At 45.5% G+C, this 20,882-nt stretch overlaps 8 protein-coding genes across 8 annotated transcripts; 4 read left to right on the plus strand and 4 right to left on the minus strand.

The window, feature by feature from the left end:
- Positions 1 to 3,449: 3,449 nt before the first annotated feature.
- Positions 3,450 to 3,997, minus strand: N7469_009587 (uncharacterized protein; the record flags this gene model as incomplete). Its single annotated transcript, XM_056648492.1, has 3 exons — positions 3,450 to 3,490; positions 3,576 to 3,611; positions 3,727 to 3,997. 3 exons carry the CDS (start codon positions 3,995 to 3,997, stop codon positions 3,450 to 3,452), a joined length of 348 nt encoding a protein of 115 aa, XP_056495623.1.
- A 1,977-nt stretch (positions 3,998 to 5,974) lies between these two features.
- Positions 5,975 to 6,178, minus strand: N7469_009588 (uncharacterized protein; the record flags this gene model as incomplete). The annotated part of the gene is made up of 1 exon (XM_056648493.1): positions 5,975 to 6,178. The coding sequence occupies one exon, from the start codon at positions 6,176 to 6,178 to the stop codon at positions 5,975 to 5,977; it is 204 nt and encodes a 67-aa protein (XP_056495624.1).
- A 198-nt stretch (positions 6,179 to 6,376) lies between these two features.
- Positions 6,377 to 7,828, plus strand: N7469_009589 (stearoyl-CoA 9-desaturase sdeA; the record flags this gene model as incomplete). The annotated part of the gene is made up of 2 exons (XM_056648494.1): positions 6,377 to 6,614; positions 6,699 to 7,828. 2 exons carry the CDS (start codon positions 6,377 to 6,379, stop codon positions 7,826 to 7,828), a joined length of 1,368 nt encoding a protein of 455 aa, XP_056495625.1.
- Positions 7,829 to 8,087: 259 nt separating this feature from the next.
- N7469_009590 (M3 family metallopeptidase) lies at positions 8,088 to 10,623 on the plus strand (the record flags this gene model as incomplete). Its single annotated transcript, XM_056648495.1, has 3 exons — positions 8,088 to 9,647; positions 9,715 to 10,370; positions 10,431 to 10,623. The coding sequence occupies 3 exons, from the start codon at positions 8,088 to 8,090 to the stop codon at positions 10,621 to 10,623; spliced, it is 2,409 nt and encodes an 802-aa protein (XP_056495626.1).
- Positions 10,624 to 12,940: 2,317 nt separating this feature from the next.
- Positions 12,941 to 14,923, plus strand: N7469_009591 (allantoate permease family MFS transporter; the record flags this gene model as incomplete). Its single annotated transcript, XM_056648496.1, has 7 exons — positions 12,941 to 13,184; positions 13,241 to 13,336; positions 13,394 to 13,599; positions 13,673 to 14,092; positions 14,208 to 14,556; positions 14,633 to 14,813; positions 14,872 to 14,923. The coding sequence occupies 7 exons, from the start codon at positions 12,941 to 12,943 to the stop codon at positions 14,921 to 14,923; spliced, it is 1,548 nt and encodes a 515-aa protein (XP_056495627.1).
- A 1,295-nt stretch (positions 14,924 to 16,218) lies between these two features.
- N7469_009592 (uncharacterized protein) lies at positions 16,219 to 16,608 on the plus strand (the record flags this gene model as incomplete). The annotated part of the gene is made up of 1 exon (XM_056648497.1): positions 16,219 to 16,608. One exon carries the CDS (start codon positions 16,219 to 16,221, stop codon positions 16,606 to 16,608), a length of 390 nt encoding a protein of 129 aa, XP_056495628.1.
- A 261-nt stretch (positions 16,609 to 16,869) lies between these two features.
- Positions 16,870 to 17,460, minus strand: N7469_009593 (uncharacterized protein; the record flags this gene model as incomplete). Its single annotated transcript, XM_056648498.1, has 3 exons — positions 16,870 to 16,988; positions 17,071 to 17,211; positions 17,289 to 17,460. 3 exons carry the CDS (start codon positions 17,458 to 17,460, stop codon positions 16,870 to 16,872), a joined length of 432 nt encoding a protein of 143 aa, XP_056495629.1.
- A 562-nt stretch (positions 17,461 to 18,022) lies between these two features.
- N7469_009594 (putative C2H2 finger domain protein) lies at positions 18,023 to 20,433 on the minus strand (the record flags this gene model as incomplete). The annotated part of the gene is made up of 2 exons (XM_056648499.1): positions 18,023 to 20,176; positions 20,257 to 20,433. The coding sequence occupies 2 exons, from the start codon at positions 20,431 to 20,433 to the stop codon at positions 18,023 to 18,025; spliced, it is 2,331 nt and encodes a 776-aa protein (XP_056495630.1).
- Between the last annotated feature and the right edge of the window lie 449 nt (positions 20,434 to 20,882).

The following is a 20,882-nucleotide window of genomic DNA, read 5'->3' on the forward strand; positions in this document are numbered from 1 at the left end:
ATATTATAGCTGCAAGAAAAGATCTGTCCGCTGCTGTACAGGTCGAAGATCATAAAACATCAGATAATTAGCACCGTTCCCACAATCCAATTATAGATCACGTATGTTGTTCTTCCGGTGTCCGGAGAGATTGAATATACTACCGTGTTGTATCACGTTGAGACCAGAATAGAAGATATTCTGCCAGAAACCCAATTATGGGGAATTTCAGCTACGTGGGTTACGTGGTGTTATATATGCACGGATTCTCAATTGGGATAACGCACACTAAATTCGCCTTCACTATCCTCGGCTTTTTGCAAAATGTATATACCGGGAAAGTGGCTGATCATCAACAGAGAGGGTATCTTTGGAGGTGATGGCAGGGAACTGGCCATGGCTGATATTGTTGTACCAGTTTGGTGCTGCAGGCGGACCTCAACAAGACCGGTGGGTTGTCCAAGGAGAGACGGGTGATCGAAGCCCATATTTTGTTGAACCTCTGCTCATTTTTATTTGATAGCCAGTGTAGTGGGGTGTATCGGCCTGCCCACCGGCGTAGGGATCATGTAAGAAAATTGACCTAGTTAATTTGGAAGGGAGCTTATATACATTCGTTTTGGATAGCATCTTTGTTAATATGACCAGTATTGTATTTCTTTTTGGTGTGTCGAATAGATGCTTTCAGGGAATAGTAATGAGACAGCGAGGTGTAAAGAAGTGGCTCCTTGACCCTCTCCAGCGCGAAGTCCAGGATGCCCGTTAATCGTAGTGCTCAGGCTATATATTCGCCTCCCTCCCTCCCGCCGTCCATCTCTTCTACTCCCCGCCACATCTCACGACATTTCCCATCATGATTCAAACCCTCCCCGGTGAACTTCTCATAAAGATTGCAAAATATCTTCCGTACTCTTAGGACCGTCTCCACCTTGCCAGCTGCTGTCGTCAATTCCGACGCAGTGTAGCCCTCCTTGAGGAGACATACACATCAATTAATGTCCATTATTACTCTGAGAAATCTCTCCGACAGCTGGTGGAGACTCTTCTGGAAGCTCCAGACCTTGCAAAAAGAGTCACCCGTATATCGCTTGCGAAATCAAAAGACCCACCTTGCAAGTCTCATCTACCTACCTCTCATCCGACGCAGCGGTCCTGCAACCAGTCCATTTCGGACTTGATATAACGTCTTGCGCCGTCAGACGTTGAATCCAAAGTATGGATGGCAGCAGCTACAGCTACTCCTGGAGAGGAATGTAGTTATCCGGGCCAAGACCTCTGGCTAACAATGTTACTCAACTGCGTACCTAATATTATATCACTGGAGATGGAGTGGGGAGGGTACACTGATATCTCGGAACGATTCCTGGAGTTCTTGTCCCGAAATAATGGGCTTTCGTGTCTTACCGAAACAACCATACAGGTACCTTTCAACTCCGGGCTCAATTTTCAGGTTTATAAAATTGCGCCTTTTTTCCGACTACAATCTATGCGCAAATTCAAAGGCGCGTTGATCGCTGGCTTGGAGGATCAAAGCAGAGTCAATTTCGCTGATCTGATCCCCATAAAGTCATCGCCCATTGAACATATTCATCTAGTGGAAGCAAGTTCACATAATGCCTTCATGCCTCTTATCTCCGCCTGCAGAAACTTGAAATCCTTTACCTGCCTAACGCGAAGCGGATGGCATATCTGGACTACTGGGCTTATAACACGAAATTTATTCCCCTTTTAATTCAGGACTATGGCCAATCTCTTATATCAGCGAAAGACAGCCTGGAAGATTTATACATCGATGTCTCATATCCAGAGACGAATAATCAGCTGGGTTGGATCGGTAGCCTGACGGAGTATACAAAGCTCAGAACTCTGCACCTGCGATTATGCGACCTGCTACATGTGGATTTGGACGGAATTTTTGACTATGAAGCAGATGGCTTTGATTCCGTCTATGATGTATCGACCTTCATTCCTCCAGTCGACGCTCTGCCTGTCTCGTTAGAACATCTCTATGTGTCAGACTTGAGCGGCCCTTCTCGACAGGCCTGAGGGAGCTAGAAAAGCTGGTCCATGCAAAGAACAAATTCACGCGCTTGCGAGCTATTGATATCGAAGGACTTTGGCAAGGTAAACTAAAAGACGTCCATGTTTTGACGACCAATCTCAGACAAAGCTTGTCAGGAGGTCGGTGTTGAATTGAATGTACTTCACTATGATGTCGAGGTGGAGCACCGTGGCAAGCCGGAAGTTGAGTGTGAGGATCATTGGTCTCATCAGATTGGGGATATTTTCGAGTTTGATTTTACTTGAAGGGATGAAGGGCTAGGACTCGTGGTTGATTTTGATGATTCTGATGGCCTGGGGACTCCTATGGAGTGAACAGAAAAAAAGAAGACGTGGAGATGGAACAAAGGAAAGCAGGAAACTCACTTATACTGTCTTTCCTTATATATATTAACTTACATTATGAAGATATCTACCGCCGCCAGGCACACGATTTGGTGTAGTATGATTATGATGAAGAGGGCGCCTCAAACTACAAACCCCTCAAAAAGTTCAGAGTACAGCATCAACGCAGTGAATGTACCTACAGTACAAGCACAGAACTGCCTCGAAATAAACCCTAATCAAATGACTTCCCTCTAACGATTATGTTTTCCTAGTGAACAAGGACGGTTTTGATTTGGAATTAGGATTAAACCCGCTAGCAGGGATACACATATCAACAAGAGACGTGGAAAGGTGGGAAAACGAATTCTCCTACATAGCCCAGACCTCAAGTGTGAGACTCTTATGGGATTTGAAACGAGAGCCTCAGGAAGTTCCAATTGATGAAGGCGCGCTACGACTATCTCCCGAACACATTTACGATGATTACGGCGACTTCCCACCCCAGTCTGTTCAAACACAATTATATAATTGCTTGCAAGGGACAATACAGAGATATGGTATAAGTTCAAGCATTTTGAATCTCTGCCACTTTTGAATCCCTGCCACGATCAGTATGAGCTTGTCCAATTTGAAATATGTCTAGCGAGTACACAGTATATGAGCCGCAGTGAGCGTTAAGTCTTACGGAAATCCTATATGGCTATTGTGAGGGGAAAAGCTCATTAACCACAAACAAAAGCAATACTAATATTGTTGTTGGAATATAGACAAATCTATTGGGCTCTTCAAGGAAATTTCCTAAATGAAGCGACCTGCCATGAAATCTCGACGCGAGACAACAAATGTCCTTAGTGAAAAACCTAATAAACTTTTCACTTCTTCCATACCGTCCCCTAGGTTCCTCCCTTTCTCATCCAATACTACCAGTGAGATGTTCTTGGCTCACAGACTCGCACACCTGCATTTACACACTCATTTCAAAAAAATCGGTCTATAGTACAGAAACTTACCTTTGACCATTGGGGAAAACACACGATCGCTTCCCGATGGATAAGAATATTGGAATTCTTCTACAAATTTCCTCAAAGCGCCATCTCGCGAATAATGATCAAAGCAGTCATAACTTGCAAGTTCTTTGATAATATTGTAGCTACTCCAAAAGTTAGCATACGTGATTCAATACTAGCATATTAGATAATTCAACTTACACCCAGTACCGACATCCCAGACCAGAAGGATCATATCTATAAACATGCATAGAATGATATTCGAGAATTGAGATTATCTCCCCTACCAACATGTGATGATCAACATATAGCGTCCATCGCTTGATCGAATTTTTGTGTCTTCGGAAATGACGCTGGCGAATCATCATCTTCCCAATGAAGGTTCTTGCGGATGGAGAGCCCATGTTAAGCTCAACAGAGTTACCGTCAGAGGTGAGGAGGTAGATCACCGCATGCGCTGATTTATGGGCATTTTCATCAATACCGTAATTCTCTGCTTGCAAGCTAATACGGACTCTCTCAACATACAGATTGAGAACTTCCTTGCTCAGGTTGTGCTCTAGAGGCGCAGGAGTAACTCCATACTCATCTGAGGATGACGATTCGCTAGAGCTTGTTGACATTTCGGAACAAGTTGGACTGGAATTTGCTGTCGTGCCGTGATGGTGCGTACCAAGGCGATCGTAGCAATAGATAGTGCAGTTATCAGCTGCCATGATAGAGCTCTCGCTTTGGAATGCTTATGCTGGGAAATCCAAATTAGATGATGAGTAGATGGCTAAAGACATGAGAGGTATGCGGCTTTTATAGTACCCAAGGTCTATTCTTGGGGTATTACAATAAAGAAAAGAAATCGGAATTGAGTAATGGCATTTTGAGATAAAGTAAGTTCTGCAAATTATTGAAAGCGCAAAGAGAAAGGAATATATGAAATGTTCAGTACTAAAAGCTATCCGAGACATGGTTCTGGTGATGTACGATGAATTTGAAATGCCCCGTTAATTTCTTTGACTTACCATACTATCATGCCAAAGGTTTTGATGTGTTAGAAAGGACGGTTGAAGGAACAGCAGAGGTGATTTCCCGGCAATGTATGACTTTATAGTTTGCAGCAGAGAATCCTGAAATGAATCCAGTGACCCAGGCTGAAAAGAAATAAATCTGCATTGAATAATTCCCCACTGCTAGCTTCACCATGTATTATTCTACCAAAAGAAATCCCTAATACTGATAAACAATATGCCATGATTTATTGTTAAGAAGACTGCTTTCTTTTCTCCACGAGACAGGTCTGCGCTGAGCCCATGAGCTAACCAATACAGGAATCATTCATCTTCTAAGACAAGACAATTGAACACTATCCCAGGCGCCGGTCACGATGCATCGAAGATTGTCCCTTTCAAAAGTTTTTTGCATTAATTCTTTTGTTATCATCAGAACACGAATCATCGTCCAAACTATTCCAATGGATGTAAACTTTCGATCGATTCCTCTCTACCCAGAGGCAACATCGAACATAGTAGTCGGGTACCCAAACTGTCAGCTAGAGCTCACAAATCATATTTCGCGATGCATCCAGCTACATCATCGGCGAATTCGAGTGCCCTTCAGAAGGCTTGTCTTTGAAGGCAATTCAGAGAAAATCAGCTGTTTCCTCTGGGGGATCGAAGTACCCTACATACATACTGTACATACATACATACAGCAATATACAATCAACCAATCATTTGAGGATAAATGATTATATCAGATGATTATATCAGCATTCCCGTTCCCACCCACACGTGACCTTGAAGGGGTATTGGATCACATGACCTGATGAGCTGATTCTCACGTGACAAAGTCTAGCCTCGGCCGAACCCAACAAATTCCTTTCGTGACGAAGACCCACATGAAAAGTAGAGAAGCCGGAGGAGAGGGGAAGTTGGCAGTGGGAAATTTGGGGATCAACACGGATGATTCTGAATGACTTCATTCAAATCAGGCAATGCTGTATACAACAGTCGCGAGATATGGTCATACATACGGGACAAAGCGCAGACATGTTCACCCCAACAGGATCAGTCGGGAGAGGTAGGGGACTTGAAGTTTGCATTTTCGTCTTGGTTGCCACCGTAGGGCTGTGAGTGACGCAGGGGCAATGCAGTTCATATTTGCAGAGTTAAGTGGGTTGTATTTGCCTCAGTGGATGGTCAAATGGTGCACTGTACTCCGTAGAGTATACATATGTATTAGTAGAAACACTGTGTACCAGTTCTCTATAATCTTCTATGTAACTGTTTAAGATGCTACATACTATACAATTGTATGCTTGTGGAGTATCTCCGGCTGTAAACTCCCGAGCCGCATCCGTAGGTCACGTGTAGATACATCCATCTGGTACTACAATTGCTATATATTGTATCAATTGTAGTATACAGTAGCAGAGGAACAGTATTAGTTCATGCAGTCTATCACTATCATCTACATATATAATTGTCCGTTACACAGTGTCGCTATGAATACAATCTTCCACTGTATACTGTATGAACTGTACATAGACTATGTTGTATCCGATTGGTGGAAGTAGAATGACTAAGCAAAAAGTGTTGGGGCTGTTCTCAACGAGAAAGGAAGGAACGCCACTCAGGCACGCGGCGGACGGGCTCTTTTGGGTGGAATTGGCCCATTTCTTCCTTTTTCTTTTCTTGAATGATCATCCCATCTTCATTCTCTTTCTTTTTCTTTCGTGCCGAGGGATCTTGTGATTCCTTCTTTTGTTGTCGTGCTTCTGCTTGATTCGTTCTATTGCTGAGCTTCCCCATATCCGTTGGCGATCAAACCCTTCCTTTCCCCCAACGTTGGTCCCAAGTGGGCCCCCCCATATAAAAAAAAGCTCCCTCGCCCACTAGTCCACGCCACTCTCTCTTTATACACTTCTCACCTCAATTGTTTTTTTCTGTATTTCTGTCAACTTGACTGAGGAAGACAAGAACAGAATCAGCAGAACGAGAACAGACATCATGTCTACCAAGGCTGAGTCTTCTCGCCCTCGGGCTCCAGACACCAAGAAGGTGCACATCGCCGATACTCCCTTGACAAGCAAGAACTGGTATAAACATGTCAACTGGCTCAATGTCTACCTCATTCTTGGTATTCCCGCCATGGGTTGTGTCCAGGCATTCTGGACTCCCTTGCAGCTGAAGACTGCCATCTGGGCTGTTGTGTACTACTTCTTCACTGGTCTGGGTATCACAGCAGGTAAGTAATCATCACTTGGGACGGAAAATCCATTCCAAGGAGAAGATCATATCAATATCGAACCCGAATACTCACATTTCACAGGTTATCACCGTCTCTGGGCTCACTGCTCCTACTCTGCTACCCTGCCTCTCCGCATCTGGCTCGCCCTGGTTGGCGGCGGTGCCGTTGAGGGTTCTATCCGCTGGTGGGCTCGTGGCCACCGTGCTCACCACCGTTATACCGATACCGAAAAGGACCCTTACTCCGTTCGCAAGGGTTTCTGGTACTCTCACCTCGGCTGGATGGTCATGAAGCAGAACCCCAAGCGAATTGGCCGGACCGACATCTCTGATTTAAACGAGGACCCAGTCGTCATCTGGCAACACCGCCACTACCTCAAGGTTGTCTTCGGTATGGGTCTGATCGTCCCCATGCTCGTTGCTGGCCTTGGCTGGGGTGACTGGCTCGGTGGATTCGTCTACGCCGGTATCCTCCGTATCTTCTTCGTCCAGCAGGCTACTTTCTGCGTCAACTCTCTGGCCCACTGGCTCGGTGACCAACCCTTCGATGACCGCAACTCTCCTCGTGACCACGTTATCACTGCCCTTGTCACTCTCGGTGAGGGATACCACAACTTCCACCACGAGTTCCCCTCCGACTACCGCAATGCCATCGAATGGCACCAGTATGACCCTACCAAGTGGACCATCTGGTCCTGGAAGCAGCTGGGTCTCGCCTATGACCTGAAGCAGTTCCGTGCCAACGAAATCGAGAAGGGCCGCGTCCAGCAACTGCAGAAGAAGATTGACCAGAAGCGCTCCAAGCTGGATTGGGGTACTCCCCTGGAGCAGCTCCCCGTCATGGAGTGGGACGACTATGTCGAGCAGGCCAAGAACGGCCGTGGCCTGGTTGCCATCGCTGGTGTTGTCCACGATGTGACTGATTTCATCAAGGACCACCCCGGCGGTAAGGCCATGATCAACTCCGGTATTGGCAAGGATGCCACCGCCATGTTCAACGGTGGTATCTACTACCACTCCAACGCCGCTCACAACCTGCTCTCTACCATGCGTGTGGGTGTGATTCGCGGTGGCTGCGAAGTTGAGATCTGGAAGCGTTCCCACAAGGAGAACTCCGAGTACGTTCGTGATGAGAGTGGCCAGCGTATTATCCGTGCTGGTGCTCAAGTGACCAAGATTCCTGAGCCCGTCCCCACTGCGGATGCTGCTTGATTTCGGTTTTATCTATGATACTTTCTGTTTTGCATCCGAGTGGCTGGGCGGTGTTTCACGGAGTTATCTTTCTTTTATTATCTTGTCTTCCTTCAAAAAGCGCTATCACATAGATAATTTGCACGAACTAGAAACGACCTATTCATTATTTGTTCAAACCTACGTTTTGTTCCTTTGTAGTCTCTACATTGTAGTCTCACTATTATACTCCATAGTCTAATCCAGTCTATCCACTGTATTTGTGTACTCCACCGAGTGTATGAATCACCTGACCTGTATCACCTTCGACTTCACCTCGGATGGTTGGACCTCCATCCAACTTGCAGATCTCACAGCCACTCACACTTCGCCATCTATCCCCGCCATCATTACCCTCACCGCTCGCCACCATCTTCTCTTCCTCCTTCTCGTCATCGTGGCGCCTTTCCTCCGACTCCCCGCCCGCCTCTCTTCTGTGCTGGGTCATATTCGAATAAACAGCTCCAGCTATCCCCGATACCTGACAACCTCCACCATGGCCCCCGCTCACCTTCGGCGTCCGCCACAAGCCCCGCCTATCTTCACAGCTACCCCTCAATCCGTTGTAGCGGATGCAGAGCGTATCATCAAGACCTCTCGCAGCGTACAGGACCAGGTCGTTGGCTCCGTTCAAGCTGAGAATGCTACCTTCGCCAATGTCCTTGGACCCTTGGCTCAAGATGAGAATGTCATGGCTCTGGAGGCCCATATCCTAGGCTTCTACCAGGCAGTTTCAATTGACCAGAAGCTTCGAGATGCTTCATCCAAGGCCGAGGAGCTGATGGATGAGTTCTTCATCGAATCCGCTATGCGGGAGGATATCTTCAAGCTTGTCGATGCTGCCCTTAAGAAGAATGAGACATTGGAGCCTGAGTCTCGTCGTTTACTCGAGAAGGAACATAAGGACTTCATTCGAAATGGATTGGGTCTACCTGATGGCCCTCAGCGTGCCCGCTTTAAGGAGATTAAGAAACGTCTCAGTCAATTGAGCATTGAGTTCCAGAAGAACCTGAACGAGGAGAATGGTGGTATCTGGTTTACTCCGGAGCAATTGGATGGTGTCCCTGAAGACGTCTTGTCCGGTCTTAAGAAGGGTGAAGGTGAGAATGCCGGTAAGATCTGGCTCACCTTTAAATATCCGGATTTATTCCCGACAATGAAGTATGCCACCAATGCGGAGACACGTCGTCAGGTCATGGTCGCCAACGAGAACAAGTGTAACCAGAACGTTCCTCTCTTCCGCGAGGCTATCATTCTCCGTGATGAAGCTGCTCGTTTACTGGGATACCCTAACCACGCTGCATTCCGCATCGAAGACAAGATGGCCAAGACCCCCGAGACCGTAGATAAGTTCCTTGGTGATCTGCGCACACGTCTGACTGCTGGTGGAAAGTCTGAGATTGCTACACTGATGGAATTGAAGAAGAGTCTGGATCCTAAGTCAGATGGAAAGTATTATCTGTGGGACCACCGCTTCTACGATCGATTGATGCTTGAGCGGGACTTTTCTCTGGATCAGCAGCTCATTGCGGAGTACTTCCCCCTCCAGACGACCATTCAAGGTATGCTGAAGATCTTCGAAGAGCTATTCGGCCTTGAATTCGTTGAAGTCATTGGCGAAGACCGCGCGGCTATCGCTCCTACCGGCCAGGGCAACGATATTGTCTGGCACGAGGATGTGCAGGTCTTCAGTGTTTGGAATGATGAGGGCGAGGGCAGTGGTTTCGTTGGATATCTTTACTTGGATCTATTCCCACGTGAGGGCAAGTATGGCCACGCCGCCAACTTCAACCTGCAGCCAGTAAGTTTGAGCATTCTTAGAGAGAATATTCCACTTATCCATTTTGGACTTTGCTAACAATCGATAGGGCTTCATCGATGCCTCTGGCAACCGTCGTTACCCAGCCACCGCACTGGTTTGCAACTTCACCAAGCCTACATCAAAGAAGCCATCCCTCCTAAAACACGACGAAGTCGTAACTCTCTTCCACGAACTGGGTCACGGAATTCACGATCTCGTCTCAAAGACAATCCACTCCCGATTCCACGGCACAAACACCGTCCGAGACTTCGTCGAAGCACCCTCACAGATGCTCGAAAACTGGTGCTGGACACCATCCCAGCTCCGTGCCTTGAGCACACACTACGCAACTCTCTCACCGGAGTATCTAAACGGCTGGCAAGAAGCGCAGAAGCGTGCCGGAAAGGAAGTCACTGGGGCACCCGCCGCGCAAATCCCGGACGAAATTATTGATAACCTCATTCGTACAAAGCATGTCAACGACGCTCTTTTCAACCTTCGTCAACTTCACTTCGGTATCTTCGATATGACCGTCCACGAACCTTCCAGCCATGCAGAAATCGAGGCCCTCCCCCTCTCAGCAACATATAACCGTCTCCGCAAGGAAATCACTCAAATGGATGGTCCCGAAGCTCTCGGTGCCGGCGACGAATGGGGTCACGGCGAGGCTACCTTTGGTCATTTGATCGGTGGATATGATGCCGGATACTACGGATATCTAAGGTACTCCCCTTCCCTTTAAGCAATCTTTGAGCAAATACTAACTATATCTGTACTATTTAGTTCCCAAGTCTATTCAACAGACATGTTTTACACCGTCTTCAAAGATGACCCCATGAACAAGGCTGCTGGTCGTCGCTACAGATACCAAGTCCTTGAAAAGGGTGGATCTCAGGATGAAATGAAGACTTTAACTGAATTCTTGGGCCGTGAACCTGAAACTACTGCTTTCTATAAGGAACTTGGTCTTGCTTAGTTTAGTTTAGTTTAGTTCCAGTTTCATCTTGGATGGCCTATTATATTGAGACTAGATAGTATAGAAATACAAGTCTTGCATGAATTCCAATCTTACCAGTAGTCTACTAGACTACTCGCGATAGTATTGCTGACGATTGTACTGGTGTACCCTTAACTTCATGCTGCAATTTCTTCTAGAGATACTGATACTGAAATCCGGTTTTAACTTCTTATCATCTTATACAAATACTCTCAGATTGTAATGTAGCAATCTATCTCGCTGACCTTGACATCCACAATATCTTATGGTACTGCGAAATCGATGTGACGTGGGTCTTCTTCCTCGTGCAACGCCGGCTTGTAGTGCAGCGCACAACATTTATCAATATGATTAGAGATACTTATACGAAGGAAGACTTATTAATTTTATAATTCCCTATTTGCAATATCTATTTTATTAGAGTATATGAATCGCAAATCTTGTTCTATAATGGTGAACAGCGCGATCGGTGCTCCACATTACAGAGAGACTTCAGGGTCCACTTTGATAGTTGATGACTTCATTCATATTGATTAGGTATCAAATCAAGGAATTGTTTGCAGAGAGAGATGTACAGCATTTTGTCATATTAATATAGGGATGGTGATCTAGGGATGAGTGCTTCACATTCAACTCGTCTTTGTAGGTTGAGTAACCCTTGAATACAAAGACCTTGGATATCTAGAGTACATTCTTGGACAGACGAGCTACTGATCTTCTATATGGGTGATATTCTTCCTATCATCTATGCATTCTAGTAAATGAAAATGTCGATGGTGACACTCACAATGTGACTAACCGACTCGAAGATCTAAGTGAACTTTTTTATATCTAGTTATACTACTTAGGTAGCACTGGGACTTCCAGGTTATTACAGAACAATCCTAGCCCTAATTTCTGTCCAACTTCCCCTCATCGGTCAAAAACGGCCCCTTCTCATCTCTACTGCACTTTAGGGCCCATGGCGATATTCTCGCTGGCTTCGTTTTCTCAGAACATAGCACCGAGTCAAACGTATATGGTTTCATTTTACTTCCATAAACCCCCCCACTTATTCATAATGAATCGTCCTCAAAGCTCGAGTCAATCACGTACAGTAAAATAACAATACAATATAAAGGTCAAAATCCATTCTAGCGTTCAGACTACAGTGGAAGCGCATTGACTTCACTAAGGTCATACCATGTCCCTGTGCTACTTCGGATCTCGCCGCAGACTTTTCCGCGGTGAATCCAAAGTTACGAGGGAAGCCAATTCGAATCCTTGTAAACTTACTGAATATTTTTATATACTCTACTCTCTATAAAGTTGTAGGGCAGACAGAGAATAAGCCGAGCCAAGCTGTGGGGAAGCTTGTTAGTAGCTTGGCAGAGCAAACGAGAGACTATTCCCCCGCATTCTTACCAACTAACTCCTCCATCAAGATGATTCTAATTGGATCAGTATCTACTTTGCCACGAGTCAGCTCTCGCATTATTAAATATAAGCCGTCGTGATGATCTATCGGCAATTCGTGCCAATCATGATACATTGTATATACATTGTATGTGTACAGAGTATTATAACCTCGGCGGGTTTCCGCTAACCCTAACTCAGCTGAACTCCAGAGAAACGATACTGTAATCTACAATCTACTCTGAACTTGAAGAACAATCATACTTGTATCATAATTCAGAGTGACGAAACCCAACATATGATCCATCCCCTTCAAAGAACATCTCGGATGAGCTGGAAGTGGCGGAAGAGTTCCCCCCATCCATGACAATTTGATAACAGCCATGCGACCGAGCTTAAAGACTCCAACCCCTCGAATTGGCCACTTACAACTTAGCAACAAAACCTTCTCATAAGTGACTTACCGGGAAATCCCGTTTTTAATTGGATCTCGCGTCAGGGTTATACTGAAAACGATGTCTCCTCCCGCCGATCCTGCTGGCAGATTATCGTGGACCACGGTTCATCCAATGATTCAAAGATCCACCAGAGATCCTATGACTATCTTTCGGCAATCATACATCCCACTATCCCCCCCGCTAGACCTGTTCATCGGTGGTATTCAACTGGTTTAATTATCCCGACATGTCGTTCATGATTCTCGAAGTTGTATTTCTATTCATTCTGATCAATTGTTGCATATCACATTCATCCTTCACGATCAAAGTATAAACTTTCCGACGCTTTTTTTCTTTCTGGGATTTCTTCATGATACCTACCAGCACAATCCGAATCGTACAAGTGTCAAACAATACCTGTGAAATAATCAATCTATCGTGTTCAATTGAATTGCTCCCGAATCATGGATAAAGAGGAAGAAGCCCGAGGCGAACTCGACGCCACAGATCTCGAGCTATCCATGAAAAATGTCGATCCAAAATTGCTCAAACATGGCAATGATACAGATGAAGCCATGAAAGCCTTCGAGAATATGGAAGGCGAAGCAATCGAGTTAGATGACGCAACTAACCGCCGCATATTAAGAACTATCGATTGGCACATTATGCCTGTAATGTGTTGTGTCTATGGCATGAATTTCCTTGATAGTGAGTACGAACGCCAATATCGACTTAAGCTAATTTCGAGCTAACGAGATCATCAGAGACCACCCTATCTTACTCGAGTATCATGGGTTTAAAGGAGGATTTAGGCTTAGTTGGAGATCAATATTCGTGGCTTGGAAGTATATTTTACTTTGGTGAGTATTTCTCCAATTAATTGGAGTGCAGAGCTTGCAGAAGCTAATCGACAAAAGGCTATATTGCTTGGGAATATCCAACCAGTCGATTGTTACAATTATTACCACTTGGAAAATATTCTGGAGCTTGTATCGTGATATGGGGTGGTATTCTCGCATGTTTCGCCGCTGCAAAGAATTATCCCGGTGCAATTGCTATCCGATTTTTCCTGGGTGTCTTCGAGGCAGCAGTGACGCCAGGGTTTGCACTCTTAACATCTCAGGTAAACACTCATTTCCCCTGCTGACTGGGAAACCCCCGTGAAAAATCCGACTAATACTAACGAAGAAATCCAGTGGTATACCCGCAAGGAACAGGGTAGACGGGTAAATTTCTGGTACAGCTTTAATGGCTGGGGTCAGATTTTTGGAGGACTTGTTGCCTACGGGATTGCAGTCGGAACTGAGAAGAATGGATCCAGTATTGAGCCTTGGAAAATCGTCTTCTTGTTTACCGGGTTGTTCACGGTTACTTTGGGATTCCTATTTCTTTGGGTTATCCCGGATAATCAACTCAATGCACGATGGTTGAAGAAGGAAGATCGGATTCTGGCTATTGCTCGAGTTCGAATTAACCAACAAGGTATTGGTAATAAGAAATTCAAGTGGTATCAGGTCAAAGAAGCTCTGTTGGACCCGATGACCTGGGCATTCTTCTTTTTCGCTCTTATTGCTGATATTCCGAATGGGGGTATCACCAACTTTTTCAGTCAATTGGTAAGGTTATGTTATCCCCCGTTTTCTATGACTTGCTTCGCTATATATATATATATATATATATATATATTTATTTATTTTTACAAATTGACTAATGTCTGCTGATTTGCTATAGATCACTAGCTTTGGCTATACACCTGAACAGAGCTTGCTCTATGGAACACCCGCAGGAGCAGTGGAGATAGTAGCATTGCTTCTCAATGGATACATCGGCGACAAAACTGGCCAACGAATTCTGACAAGTCTAGGAGGTCTTGCCACAGCAACACTAGGTGTCATCCTTATTGTGGCCCTCCCACTAGAAAACAATGTTGGTCGATTAGTCGGTTATTACCTCACACAAGCTTTTCCAACTTCCTTCGTGGCTTTACTATCATTGATCTCATCCAATGTCGCCGGATACACCAAGAAAACCACAGTCGCAGCATTATATCTCATTGGCTATTGTGTTGGTAATATAGTTGGTCTGTTCAACCATTGCAGGGTGAAATTGTTGACTTCAAGATTATCGCAGCTGCTAAGACTTTTATATGATTATAGGCCCACTTACTTTTCGTCCGGAGGATGCCCCTCGCTACGTCTCTGCCGAAATTGTCATCATTGTGTGCTGGGGAGTATGCTTGTTCATTCTTCTGTTCATCTGGTTCTGGTATCAAAAAGAGAATCGACGCAAAGAAAGCATCCGATCGGCGCCCGATTATGTGAGACTTGAGAATCAAGAGTGAGTTTTGGTTTCTGGCGTTCCTCCTTCTTCGACTTGCAATGCTGACAGTCCACAGATTCCGCGATCTGACAGATATTGAGAATCATGACTTTATCTACACTCTATAAATTGGGAGATCTCCGTCCTGTGCAAAGTCCCGGGTCTCTATCAATTGGTCGAATGAGAGTATTCTACTAGTATCAATATTCGGACATAATCATCAGTATATAGGCTTGCTGTTTGATCGCCAGTATAAATTCCAGATTCAAATCCATATTGAGACAATTGAAGAACTTGTTCAATCAAAGTTGGTTCTTCGTTCATACTCTTATCTCGATTAGATGTATTTGGAGAAGATTATTTGGAGAAGATAGTGGAGTTGTTTCAGGGGCTAAGATATTTAGCTCGTGGAGTTCATTGACGTTGAATCAGTAGTGTAGGATATTAATTAGCAGTATGGGCTTGTCAGAAACACGGAGGAATATGATATGCTGCGTTATATTACAAACATTACAGCTCTAGGACACAGCTCGGACAAGACAATCTATCTGAATCATATATCTTAATCGGAAACACCCTCTCACAAAAATTTACCGGCGTAGTATACGATTCAACATACATCGGAGACAGTGCCCTTTTAGTCCAAGAAATAACATTTTGTGCACTTATTTTATTAACATCAAAGGGTAGATCTATTGTCATTCAGACATTATTCCTGCTACTGCGTCGTTTCGTTGTTATACATAGAACTAATCTACTTCATACAACCACTGATATCTGCGTAGTATACACATCGTATAGCAATTTTTTGAATAAGAGGCATAAATCATCGCAAGTCCATCTGCCACTGATCAAAAATCTAACAGTATAGATCTGATATAATTCCAAGTTCCAATGATTAATGTATACTCACATTGTATATTTCATCAGTGCAAATTCACCCACCGCTCTTGGCAATTCTCAGCCTCCACTTCTTAACTTCCACGGTCAAGATTGAACTGCCTCAATTCACCTTCTCTCTAGAAACAACCAGCTTGCTACTCCAGTGCAGTAACTCATTGCCGTTACTTGGCGCATCCTACCGGACAAATCCATTCAACTTGGAAGAATCTACTTCGAAATCCCGTCAGCACTTCCACTCAACCAAAGCTGCCCTACACCATCACTGCAGCTTAAAGCGTCAACTCAACCCAACCTCTTCTGTCTCTGACTTGATCTAACCTACTCCGATAATTCTAATCTCCAATTCAACCAAAATGTCAACCTCATCACCCTCACCCACCCATCTAAAAATCCGCACACAACACTGCCGTTTCTGCAACCACCTCCTCCTAGCAACAACACGAAACCTAACCGCTCTCCCCGAAGAACCGGCGAAACAAAAGACAACGCCATAATCCTGCCATTGGAAGCGAAATCACAAATGTCAGCCCCCTCATCTACATCCACCGATAACCCAGAAACAAAAACGAAAACAACACACACAACACTTCTCCTTTCAACGACTCTACCAGATCGACGCGCAACATTAATTCGTCGCGAAGATGGGATTGAAAAACGCATTCTACTTCGGTGTGGACGGTGTCGTGTTGTCATGGGGTATTATCTTGATCAGGTTCATTGGGCGAATAAGGGAAGGAATTCAACGAATGCGAATACAGACGCCAATACCGAGGATGCAGAGAATGAGAATGAGACTGAAGCCGAGAGACCACCAGCTGTATATATTCTTCCTGGGGCCGTTGTTGAAACAGATGAAATGGGAGATAAACATGGGGGAGTGGGAGAGATGGAATGGAGGGCTTGGCTATAATCAAGGATTGATACTTTTCATCTCCGAAAGGTTATGTCTACGATGGAACAGAAAACAATAAACACAATGAACGAAAACGTTATAATCCAATCACTAACAATACAGCGGAACATGTCCGAGCGCCAATCCATATCCATGCGTAACTCGTAAAAAAAAACAATATGAACGTGAAGAAATAATCACACTTCAAACCAGGGTTATCATCATCCCTTCCCCTTCCCTTCCACGCATCACTGCACCGATCACCATCTCGTGGGGAATCTAGTTGGCCAGGATAGTCTTAACCAAATCCTCATATTGAACTTTCTCGCCCATATTAGTTGCTTTGGCAAGTTCCTCGAATTCCGCTTCAGTCAGGGGTTCGCCGAGGTTCGTCAGGACTAGAACAGTATCAGCATTAGCACAGCCCTCAACCATGGCCACCATCGCCAGTACCACTCCCAGTGGGTGTTAATAACATACTGTACTTCAATTGACCCTGACCAATCTCACCCGTCAACTCCTTATCAAAAACCTTGAATCCCTCACAATATTCCTCTGGTTCACCGGGATCACGGAAACCGCCCGGGCGGTTGAGGACTTTCAGGAAGGAATCGAAGTCGACTATTGCAGTTAGCATGAGCACCGAACAATAGCACCAGCAGTAAGACTAGTCACTAGCAGCGGGGGGGTAAGCGTACAGTCACCTCCGATGGAAGCCTCAAGGTCGGCGATTTCAGCCTTGGTGGGGTTTTGTCCACAAGCGCGGAGAAGGTCACCCAGGAGATCCTGAGAGACGAGACCGGAGCCACGACGGTCAAAGAGGGAGAAGGCTTCTTTGTAGTTGGTTGAGGCCTCGTTTCTGTTAGCCATGATGTATTTCTTTCACTTGATTCACTTTTGTTCGAGTTTCTTGATGTGTTGTTGATGGGGTTTGGTGTGTTGTGATGTTATGTGATGTGATGTGGTGAAGAGTTGTTGTGGAGGGAGAAGGTTGAGGGGAAAAGGGAGAAATGCGGTTAAGGCGGACGGAAAGGGAAATACATCAACACTCACCATGATGAAGATTTCGAGGGATGAAGAAGGGGGTTAATGTTCGATGAAGGGATTGGTTAAGGGGAGATTTATTGGAATGGAATGAAGAAGATCGAGGAGGGTCATCTTTGGGGAGATCGGCCGTTGCGCGGGCAACGCTTAGTGCATTCATTGTATGTATGATGTAGTGTACATAGTTAGTAGGATCATGTATTATACAGCTACTACTGGAATTAGTTATAGCGTAGAGTTACGGAATAGATTGAGTACTATATTACATTGAACTTAAAAGTATACTAATATACCCAGCAGGAAGGTTTAAGACCTCAACTTCACAATGCAACTGTCCAGCAGCGCCGCAGCCTCCCCCAATAACTCCCATCTCGACCGCGCAAACGAATCACGCAGAATAACCATTAATCCCAAACATCCATTTTCGTCCCTCCATCCCTTCCAAATCATTCGGTTCACGCACAGTTCCAACTCTCGATAAGAAGGCCTGCATATCCTGCCGACAATCCGCAGCCGTAACCAGCACCGGCGGTGGACGAAGAGGTCCATCCAACGCAAATCCATACGTCCACACAACCAATGCAGCAAAATACATCACCCAAGGCCGATTAAGAAGATAATCTTCACGAGCAACATACTCCGTCGAAAGTAACCCCGGATCAGCGAAACAGGCATGAAGGAATTTCAACGCGTAGAAAGTCGCATCTCGAGCCGAAGCTTTCGTAGCCCATCGTTCCGTCTTTTCTCGCGCGGTACTATAATCACGAGCTGTAATCGATCGTCCCATAAGTCGACTTTTTCCCGCGAAGATTTGAATATCGGTGATATCAACATGAGATGCCATATGCGCGATTCCATGTAGAACATCACGAGTTTGTGATTCAGTCGATGTCGTGGGTCCAAGTGCTTCGTCGAAATCTCTTCGCCAATTATCAAAGGCGCGGAGGAGAGATGTTCGCCATTTATCTCGACCACCGAGTGTTTGTCCAACGCCAAGAGAACTAATTTGTAAATCTCGTTGATTCAGATGCCAACTCACACTCAACAAGCCAGCAATAAGAATGATCCGACCAAACGAGTTCGTTCGTACTGGTTGTCCATTTAACGTGCGTTTCAATCCATCGAGGAACATCACCGGTCGTACCCCATGAGATTGTAGACTGGATTGGACACGAGCGACCTCTGCAGCACTAGTTGCTGCCCATAATGCCTCGTCACAGGGTAAAGGAAGACGAAGTTCATGAGCAACCATCTTCGCCGAATGACCAAACATAGTAGCATGCGTGGAATCAAGGACAAATGCAGCAAATGCCACGCGACGAGTTGCCTCAGCTTTAATCCAGTGCGACCAAGATTCATCTTCTTCTTTGGTATCAGGTGAATCAAACGAAGCTCGACCAATCAACGAACTACCCCGACGCATAAGAGTCAATGTCGTATCATGATGAATATGAGCACGTTCATGTAAAGCCCGCGTAGAGAAAGTTTTCTCATAAACCTCCAACAAAAGCAAAGCCTGAAAGACCCAAAGACGAGCCGGTGGACGAAAATCCGCATCCATAAAAATCTCCCAGCGTAAATGCCACGCAATAAAACTCGCCAAATCAGCCGCTGTCTCGGTAGTCGCTTGGCCGTAATTTTTATCGAGAGTCGCAGCCCCAATCGCCATGATGGCCAGCAATAGTAGATTAGGGGTACGGTCCGCGGCGAAGGTTGGTTGGTGGAGGATTGGCATCTGGGCGTGGAAATGGTACCAATATGAACCTATATAAGTCTGCATCATGCGAAGACTAAGAACGTGTCGGTCATTCTCGAGGTCTCCGTCCATGAGAGCATCTTTTCGTTTTGTATCTGCCGAATAAGCAGCCTCGTTAAATCGAGTGGCCATAAGATGTAGCAATTCCTGCCTTTTCTCTTCCGAGATGAGAGCTGGTAGAGAGCCCGAGTCAAGAATACTCGTTACACTCATTGGATGCTGTGGAATAACGGTACAGAAATTATTATAACTAGGTTCGTTGACGTAGAATTGGTTCTGAACAAATGGCATCATCCCGTAACCCAGCGGTGCAAGCGGTTCACTGAACAACCACGCTGCAAAGTCATCAGCCATTGCAAATGGGGAGCGGTTATAAGTTTCGCCTCCGAATATCGGATATGCATTTGACATGGAATCAAAGTCGAGCATAGCGTCTGGCTGGCTGACAACGCCTGTGAAGTCTGTATATCCCGAGACTGGGATGTCGGCCGTGTCGATGGAAGTGGAGAGGGGGTAGGTGGAGGTTGGTGGGGACTTGGATGTTGTAGAAGGGGGTTCGGTCATGAATGGGTATTCTGCGGGTGTGATTGATGGGGAGGAGGGGGGAGGAGGAGGTTGGAATGAGGGCTTTAGAGGGTTCATCGTGGGAATCGGCGAATGAGTCGCGTTTCTGGAGTTGGGAGCCGCGGGTGGTATGACGTTCGCGATGGCGAATGCAGAGGTCTTGTCGGACAAAAGAGCGGTAGCAATTTGGGAAGTCGCAACGAAAGATTTGCTTGGGGGTATCTAAGTAGTGCAAGTGTCAGAGTGCCAGTACTATGTATCATGTATATCTCAAGATGATATATAGCAAGCGCAGTTCAGACATGGAGCATACGGTTGAGTTGATGACGGTAGAGATGCTCGGCGCGCGAGTAACTCTTGCCGCAGCCTTCATGAGTACATTCAAATTTGCGATCTGAAGGAGCGCGACGACTGCGACGACGTCGCTTGGAGGGTTGATCGTCGTCAGGCATGTCTGGGTTAAGAGTGGGCAACGCCATTGGGTGCCATAGCAGGGCTAATCACTGCAGCGCGTCGATCACCACGTGGTTGTCAGTTCAGCATGGAGGCTATTGGGGAGAGTCTAAAAGCACCCTCTGAGTCAAGGGGTTAATAGTATATAAGAACTGAAAGATTAGTAAAGCGAAGTCGAGAAGAAGAGTCGAAGGAACAAAGTTTGAATCTCCGGGGAGTGCGGAGATGCGGTGGGGTAGGCGGAGAACATTCATCAGCAACAAGCAGTCAGCAGTCAGCAGTCAGTATAGCATTTTATAGCATAATATTATGATATTGTATTGCAGAGTACGGAGTAGTATACGCAGTAGTAGTGAAATAACAGAATATGAGTAGATATCCAGATATGGTAGGGTAGATTGAGTATGTTGATAATATATAGGGTACTGTATCTGGACTAGACTAAAATACTACTTCAGTATAGCACTACATGATT

The sequence above is a fragment of the Penicillium citrinum genome (assembly GCF_028827155.1).
Source record: "Penicillium citrinum strain IBT 23319 chromosome Unknown utg000009l:1.0-4274883.0:1.0-4276374.0, whole genome shotgun sequence".
Taxonomy (NCBI): Eukaryota; Fungi; Ascomycota; class Eurotiomycetes; order Eurotiales; family Aspergillaceae; genus Penicillium; species Penicillium citrinum.